This window comes from Mercenaria mercenaria, chromosome 3 (assembly GCF_021730395.1).
Source record: "Mercenaria mercenaria strain notata chromosome 3, MADL_Memer_1, whole genome shotgun sequence".
Classification (NCBI taxonomy): Eukaryota; Metazoa; Mollusca; class Bivalvia; order Venerida; family Veneridae; genus Mercenaria; species Mercenaria mercenaria.
In genome coordinates, this window is record NC_069363.1 from 48,800,835 (window position 1) to 48,810,283 (window position 9,449).

The window sequence follows — 9,449 nt, forward strand, 5'->3', positions numbered from 1 at the left end:
CTGACAAAACAATATATATTTTATGACAAGTGAGAGGATTTTAATTTTTGTATTGTATACTTCCCTTATTAAGATATAGTGCAGATGTACCCGGGCCATACACCATATCATGGAACACATTTCTAAATAGAAAGTATTTGATGTATTTAAAACTTCAGTGGGCAAAACAAATATATCTCCAGTAAACTACAGTGTCATTCTGATATAATATGTGATAAGAAAAATCAAACTCCACGAGATTCTAGGTCACTGCAAATTTACCTTTGCCTTTTGAAAATCATAAGAGGTTTCGCTACAAGAAGTTATGACATGACTGTTTTTGAGACACACCGCATGTTGGGTGCTCAGCCCCAACAGCTGCACGCTACGCTGTCCGCTGTATTGTGTCTGACAGGACAGGCGATGGAACCCATGATGTCCATTTGGGTTAAACTACTTTGACATATGCATTTTATTCCGTCTGGCACATTCTTTATCCTACTGCTAATCCATTGAATTCATGTACATGTTTCCTTCTGTTTATATGGTTTTCTCGTCCACGTTTGTCTTTATGGTTAACTTTGTCATAGTATTAATTCATCAAACATAAAAGAGAATATCATTTTTGTAAGTTCAAACATGTGACATAGTTTTTGTTTTAATTGATGAATAAATGATGTGTCTCTTATGTTTATTGCGAGGCATACACTTTTGTGATGGACTGTAAATGAGTTTCTGATTTAAATAAATATTGTATTTATTGCCATATTTTGTTTTATTTCAAACCATAAGAAAAGTAGAAGAGTCTAAAGTATATGTGAAGACAGAATGTAAACATGCGTATCTAAGTTTATTTATAGTCGAAATATAGGTTATATATACGGAAGCTTCGCTATTACACGACGCAGAAGCTGCTTCAAGTCTAGAAGCATCGAAGATCTTGTTCTGTTGCACTCATGGAAAGTAAAGTTGGAATTTGGATTGCTGTCGGGATCCTTTGTTTATGTGTCCGACGACTCCATATTTGGTCGCACACATATATCATTATTTGTACAATTACTGCAACAGTGTGTTAAAGTCCAAAAATAATTTAGAAATGAAAGGCATTATGGTATCATTTTAACAACTCGTCCATCGCATTTGAATTGAAGTGTTAAGTATCCGAAGGTTGTTTAAGATACACTTTGAGCAAAATTGAAATTTTTGTACCATATTCTTCAATGGGGAATTCCCAATCTTCTGAATAGTAACATAACAGATAGATATGCATATTTTATGGACTTGTCCCCTTATCTTGAAAAAAAATTGCTGGACATAACCCAATTCTTGCTTACACAGAATTCTGAACTGAAAAGAAATGTAAATATTTCAAAATCTGACAGAAATTTACAACAACATTCTTCGTTTGAAATCAGAATTTTACGATGCACATTTTATAGGTCAGGAAAAATATTTTAAAAATAATTTTGCGCTTGTGTCATTATATAGTCAAAACTTTGGCATAGCCCCAATCGTGCACGTAGCCCTTCAATGAATTTCATACTTATAAATCAGACAGGAAATCTACTGTCTTCAAAAATGCTTGACACGATTTTCGGCAATAAAAATCTATCATACTTCAAATGTGTTCTGTTACGGATAATTTATGTATTTATTTGCTGGTAATTATCGACAGATTTTCAACTTTTGTAAAAAAAAAAAAAAAACCTAAACGAATACCACTTGAAAATTTTCCACACAATTCTGAAATACAAAGGAAGAAGAACGATCCATGTTAGGTTGCAAAAACGTCCTCATTTCTAGAATTTTTTATTATTCAATCCTAACAAGTGTTTTGGCAAACTTGCTCAACTTTGTTACCAAATAAATGACGTGGAAAAAAGTTTTATGTGACCTATGACCTTTGTGAAACTATGTACAGTCTTTAAATGAAGTTCTTAGAATGCAAATTCTTGAATTGATTTGTCGTCCCTTGTTTATCCAGGAAAGAAACAAAATATAGATCGTAACTGCATAAAGCAAAATACTAAACATTGAACAGAATTCAATATCAAAAGACTATGAAATACGTTAACACAGAGTCAAGAGTAGGGGGAAACCTTTTACGACAACGACATGGTAGTTAAAGAGCGCTGTTGTGATAGTTCATGAAATATGAAAGAAAAGTTTCATTTGCAGCATTGAATGCAACTAAGCATGGTAAACTGGTAATGGGAAAATAAGAGTTTTTTCAAAAACAGTAATGAAATGCGCATCGCTCGCAGCACCAACTAGCACCAGGCTTAGTGGAACTTTTACTAAAGGAACGAATGTCATATTTTTTGTTTGTTTTACACTTGTAAAATCCGAAACCGAAGTACACATATCCGAAAACGACCGGAAGGCCGTTATCGTAAATATGTATACGAGGTTTCGGGTTTTACAAGTGTGTAAAACAAAAATATGATCGACATTTATTACTTTTGTTTCTTTTTATATGTAGATCTACAAATTATTTCAAATCTCTGTACTGGCAGTATAAATAAAAAGTGAAAAAGTAGTCCAACATGGGAGCAGCACAAAAGTTATCCGAATAAATTTGTTTTACACACCTGTAAAAAAATTCTGTTAGCCAATCAAATTGAAGGAAACGGTCCAAAAAAGATACAAACTATATTGTTATTTGACACAAAGATTGATGAGAGCGAAATGGAGTAAAGAATACAAATATGACAACTCTTTGAAATTTTCAGTTCCACCTTGTCGTAATTAGATTTCCAAATTCAAAACACATTAACGATAACAGATTATGATACGGAACAGTGAACAGATACTATAAAACACGCCAGATATTACCACTTTGTCAGTAGGCCTGAGCAGAAGTGATTAGATGCTGCATGCTTTTCGTGAAAACTGGTGAATACAAGTAATCAGGTAAGACTAATTTCCAAATTAAAGTAGTTATTTTCCTTTTTAAAATAAACATTACAGTTTTTGCATAACGATTAGTGTATCGTTAAACAGAAACAATAAAAGCAGTTTCTTTCTATAGTAAGTAAAATAACATTGGTTTCCAGTCAAGTTTTGTTCCTACCTAATCTTTATTTTTATCAGTAGATGCTTGCAATATTTGAAATAATCTAAGAATTAACTTCGTTTCAAACTTTTTTTAATTTTGGATTGTCAAACTGTATTGCCATCAGTTTACGCAAATGACATTAGCATTAGCGTCTTCGTTTAAATTGTGCTCACTAGAAACCTTTGCTTTCAGTATGATTCTCTGGATTGGAGAAGAACGATCTAAACAAAATTATTGAAAGAAATAAATTTAGGGGGTTAACTTATTGACATGAAATACGAGGGGCATTTCAGTGCTAGCATAATTTCTTAATCTATTCTTGTATCATTATTCATTTAACTTACTCGACTTTATGCTAACGTGTGTTGATGGATCAAATAACTTTCATTTGAAGTTATCAAGGCGCATCTAGCGGACAGGACGTCCTTTCTCCGCAGAGAAGACAGAACAACATTCGATTGGTCAAAATTATGTATCATTTAAAAATCCTACATGGGAGATTTCCAGTTAGATGAAAACATAAATGATCGCATTCATTTCAAAAATAAATGAAATTGGAAAAGTTAGTATGTGATATTCGTTAAGGAAATACGGTGAATAGTAAAAAAGAATGATTTTCAGGGGTTGGGTGTCCGTTTCTTTTTTTTTTTTTTTTTTTTTTTTGGTATTTTTGTGATTCTTTTAGTTGTTTCGTGGTGATAGTTTTGTTGTTTTAATTTTAATGGGAAATCTGAATTCCTCGATCTCGTTATGTGTTTTTATCTTATTTCATATTATAATATTTAGTTTAAACATATTTATTCCACATATAAGTACATATAGTTATATAAGCATATATTACATCTGTATGGATAGGATTATAATATTTGTCTAGTATAGTGACTACTGTTTATAAACATGAAGGAAATTAATGTTGAAGCTATTGTTTAGAATGTTTTGTTCAACTTTGAGTAGAAATTTTAAAATTTGCTGATGAATATAGATTATTTTGATTAATACGGCGAGCGTTGCCTAATTCTCTCTATATTTCTAAAAGAATTCGTACACTTAAAACTTTCAATGTTCGCATGTCTAACCGGAAGCAAATATGAGACTTTTTGATAATTTTTACGATAAGCTAAACGTGAATATTTATTCATTCTTCTTGACAATTAAATAAACCTGTTTCCGATTTGATGTTAAATGATTTGATAATACCGAACTAATGGATAAATTGACACAGGAACGCTACAAATCATTGTTGCGTTAAAAAGAAAATTATAGACGTCATGACGTTACGTAACAGTAACCGCTTTATCTTGAAATTACCTGATTCATATCATTTATTGAGCAAATTTTGAACAGTTATTAATTGCCGAAATATTTTTCATGAGTCAGCCGTTTAGAATAACAATCACTATTTTGCGACTTTTATGCACTTATAACGAAATGAGAAGATAGATGATGGTGACGTACTTCGAAGATAGGCGGTATAATGCAATGTTAATTACCACTAGTAAATATCGGAAAGTTTGTTTTGTATTTACACGTATATATAAATAAATAAGCTAAAATTGTCTAAAAACATCTATCATTAAAATTCAAAGGTTTTGATACTAGCCTGTTTAAGGAACACAGTTTCAACTTTTTAACTGTATCGCAAAATGGTCAGTGATAATAATAATTGCAAAAGCACAAATCATTTTCTATAAGATATCAGATGAGTAGAGATTGAGCATTTTAAACTTCTTGATTTTTGGGTGAATAAATGAAATTAAAATAAATATATATCTCGCTTTAAAAATAGAATGTTTTAAGCTAAACGTGGAACATGAATTAAATATTCTTTAAAGATTACCGTACAGATCAATATATAATGTACTATAAAATCCGTGTTACTTATAATTTAAAGATACGTAAAGACAATGTCATTAAAGCCGTCAAAAACCCTATATCAATATAATTGGTTAAATATGAAATTATACGTTACCGTGAAAACATGAACCTCGTAACATATACATTTAAAGCTTTTATCAGATAGCTGATGCATTTGCTAATGACATTTTCCTCTACAGGTAAGAGTAAAACCGCAATTTGCTGTTTCCATATTTTCATTCTTGTTTCAATAAGATATACTTTTACATGGTAATGTATTTCAAACCTGGATACATTTTTCCTTAAAGGGACAGAGACAACCAAACATGCGATCTTAGCAGCTTAACATTTAGTTACACGAAGTATAATGAAATATCACGTGTCAATAAATTGGAATCGGTATATTCGTCAATAAATAAACATGTATCAGTTCTTTTATATAAAACTGATGATAAGAACTATAGTAAAATTACATGACAATGCTCTAAGTGACAAACACCATCCGAAATGTTTTTATGTAAAATCCGAACTACAAATATAAGCAGTAATCTATTTGATACCTTACATTACACCGTTACTTTCTGCCTTAATTGACCCTCTCTGTGCATATCTTTCAGAATGCAACTGTCACTGTTTTTCTTGGTCTGCGTTTTCCTGGCAAACGCTAGTGGAAACAGCGTGAAAGAGAAACTGCAGATAATTCCTGCACCTATGCCAGGATTTAACGAAAGGGCGGTAAGTCGATAATCAGAAAAAAGACGTGCACTTGTAAAACTTCATACTGCATTCCACATGTATCAAATACATGACATGTATATTTATTGCACTTCTGATAATTGTTAAATACACAGCAGTTTTGTCCTCTTTTCGCATTATTATTATTATTAAATATTATTATTATTATACCAGATTTATATAGCGCCCTTTTCAAACACGTTCAAAGGCGCTTTACACATAGCAAACGCAGCCACACAGGGCGCGAAATTTATCCTCTACTGGTACAGACACAGAGCGATCTGACCAGAGGGACAGAGTGAGATAAAGCCCCCAGAACAAATAGAGAGAAATACTTTCTAGATACAGACTTGTCCGGCTAACTTAGCCTAGCTCTTTGCGAATAGACAGTCTGGTTCTTTAACGTGCCCGGTGTAAAGCACCGATACACGCGAAGCCGTCTTTCCTGGGAAGAACCAGTACAGGCCTCTAAGTTAGGTGGGAGACACTCAAGAGTATCTTAGGAATTTCCAGTGCCTGGACCTGGATTCGAACCCCGAACCCCTGGATTGACAGTCAAACGTGTTACCTTTAGACCCCTGGCCCACCATGTATTTATTGAACAAAATATAGTTGACGTAGGGAAAGCAACCATACGTGTAAATGTCTTTTAAGGACAATGCGTACGATGAATTTAAATTTTATTGGTATTATAACAATGCAATGTTAACATATGCACAACATTTATATAAACATTTCACAGACTTTACAATATAATGTGCTATTTCAGACACTAGGGCGATGGTTTCAACAGTTTCGCATGACTGGTTGCGGCTACTCGAGCTCTGACAGGTTTACATACTACGAGCAAGATCTGAGACCATTCGGAGACGCGCTTCATAGTTTTGACACATGGAGGTAAACGTAATTTGCTCATAACGATAATATAAGCATATCGCCTTACTAGTATGGCTACCGACTAGATTATCTTTTTAATTTTTTAAATAATTTCTCTTATATATTTTGACCAATCTTTCTTGGCTCTGATGAGAAGGAAAGGGACATAATTATACAAACTTTGAATAGCCTCAGGAGTTATCTCCTGTGCTGTAAACAAAACACAGAGTCTGAACACAGACTAACCGCCTTACGTATTTCACTCGAATGATTTACAATCACCATTGATACTCTGACTACCAACTACGAATAATTGAAACTCTAGGGAGTTTGACACGCCATTTCATTTATTTTATAGTCGTTTGATCGAACCCTGCAATAATCACGAGGTTTTTTGTTTTGTTTTGTTTTTTGGGGTTTTTTTTTTGTATTCGTTTGCCTGCTGCTGAAATGTATGAAAGCACATTTATCTTTTACAAACGAGTAGGGATACTAGAAATATTTAATATAGACCAGGGATGAAAAGTATAGACCTGTCTGATTTTATAAATGATCCTTAAAAATAGAATTTCAACTTCTTTTTCAACTTCTTAAAGTATTAGAATTAGATTCTTTTAAGAAAAACATGTTCATGCGTACCGTAGTCTTTTTGTAAATGATATTTTTGTTTTGACGACATATTTTGTTAAAAATAAGGCCTAACAAAAACATCAAATTCTTTGTATGGCTATACGTACGTCGAAAAGAAAACTTTGTTTGTTTTTATTGTATGTTATCTAGGTTATTTTATGTATGATTTATACTGAGAAGGAAACAGCTACGAAACAAAAGCCGTGAATTGTCTCAAGTTGTTACTGTAACTAAGGGTCCTGATTCCTGTGATCTATACATATGACTTCGAAATATCTCTCTTTCTGTCTATTATTATACATATTGCCAATGATGGACACAATACGTTATATCGAATTATTTCATTCATTTATTATTTCAACAATTAAAATGAATTGTATTTTGTTTAAGAACAACTTACACGACATACATGAATACAATACATAGCAAGAAGGCATGTTTTTTATGTAAGAACAAAACACAGACCGTACTTAGAAACAATATTATTATAATAAATATTTATTTCGGACGAAATTACACGACGTACTGTAAATAAATTTTGGTTATATTTATTTATCAAAAACATATTTTTAGAACCTGTCAAGGGATTCCAAATACAAACATGATAAAGTATCATATCTAATAATTAACATTAATTGCATAAAGAACAGAAAACAGATTCATGTAATGTTTTGTCGCTCTTAATTTCAGAAATGGAATTTGTAACACTTTAACTACGAGATATTTAAGAACTGGTCCAGGAGTCTATACAGTCAAAGATCCAATCGGTATGACGTGCCCAATTATATATACTAAACATATCGTTTTCGAAACTTTGAATGTTCTCCGTCGTAGACTTAAATTAATAATGAGTTTCAATTTTGCATGACATTTTTTTCTGATATATCAAGTGATTTTCTCTGCAATCCCATTTACCAATAACGCAAAGTTATGCAATATTATCATAACCAAAATCACTATTTATTTTGGAAACCAAAATCACTATTTCAATGTTTATCTTTTCGTTAATAAATAAGGTGCCATCTGGAGCGGAACAGCTATCGTAGCGGCAAGTGATTACAAGACATTTAAAATCGTCTATGGGTGCTCGAAGATTTCAACAATGGGCGACAGATGCGATGACCCCTGGCTTCAGGTTTTTACAAGATCTCCAAAACCGGGAAAACGTACAATAGCACGAATTGATTACGTTCTGCGAGGACTATTTGATATAAGTATCTCCGAGTTACCTCGAATTAGACAAGTCAGGCGTAAGTTTTGTTGTTGTTGTTGTTGTTGTTGTTTATTGTTTGTTTTTACTTACAATAAACAAGAGTGAAATTTATCGATTGGAAAAGTAGCTAAAAAGTTTTAAAATCTACATGGACTGAGCTGTCTTATGACCTGTTTCGTTGTGCCTTTCTTTCTGCCTTGTTGCCTGCTTTCTACAACGGTTTATTATTATATCTTTACGCACGATTTAGAAGTACTTTGAAGGGAATTCACCTGTCCCGGATACCTTTCATTTACTGTATCTTGTAACATTAGACCATGGTTAGGTTGATGCAAAATTAACCAGTTTTAACTCTCCAGTATTGGTGGTGGTTATGCCACTGACATATGTAAAATGTGTTTTGATTCTGTTTATTCTCTTTCAGCGTGTTCTCCAATCGGAGGAGGCAAAAAGTTGGGTTAATGACCAATGAGTCAAAGAAGAAAATGAAATTATGGTTACTTTTAGATAAACATGATATAATCACATGCCATGTAGCCTTTTTGGAATTGGTATAGAAAAATTCCTTCTGTGACACTTTAAACTTAGTAAAAAATGTTAAATAGCAGTCATTATATAACGGCAATGAAATATTAAACTAATGGATGAATAAATTGTAATGTTACTGTGACACTGAGTGTAAATTTTCCAAGTTGTATTGTATATTATATGCACTTTGAAGTTATTTACATAAGTTGGTAAGTAAGATTGCAACGGTCGTCTTTGAAAAATAAAGCGAATTTCTAGTATATACAAGATCTTGTCATTTGTGTAGAAATGTATCAGGGAAATACATGCAGAATGTCAACTCATGTGAACACATTATTGTTTTTCAATTAAGAAATAATGTAGATCTATAGAAACGTTATTAATACACGAAAAGAGGTTATACGTCCGCGGAATAATTTCACGTTTGCGTAGTCCGAGTGAATTATTCTGGCTACGTATAATCGATTTTGGGTGTATTAATTTAGATAAAACACGATTTTGCTATATATTATTTCGATTCTAATATGCCCTTAATCTAAACGGTAGATCTATACATATAGCTCTGAATTCGGCTAC

The 9,449-nt window shown here is 32.4% G+C and overlaps 1 protein-coding gene across 3 annotated transcripts in view; it reads left to right on the plus strand.

The window, feature by feature from the left end:
- The window catches only part of LOC123524838 (uncharacterized), a 474,072-nt gene extending 465,034 nt beyond the window's left edge, over window positions 1-9,038 (plus strand). For 2 of the 3 annotated variants that reach the window (XM_053538420.1, XM_053538421.1), the window contains 5 exons: window positions 5,509-5,626; window positions 6,396-6,523; window positions 7,823-7,899; window positions 8,149-8,382; window positions 8,770-9,038. In XM_053538420.1, coding sequence (XP_053394395.1) covers window positions 5,510-5,626; window positions 6,396-6,523; window positions 7,823-7,899; window positions 8,149-8,382; window positions 8,770-8,807 — 594 coding nt within the window. In that variant the 5' untranslated portion in view covers window position 5,509 and the 3' untranslated portion in view covers window positions 8,808-9,038. Of the gene's footprint in view, window positions 1-2,736; window positions 2,893-5,508; window positions 5,627-6,395; window positions 6,524-7,822; window positions 7,900-8,148; window positions 8,383-8,769 lie in introns of those variants that run through there. The other variant, XM_045303353.2, reaches the window with a different exon arrangement.
- The last annotated feature ends 411 nt before the right edge of the window (window positions 9,039-9,449 follow it).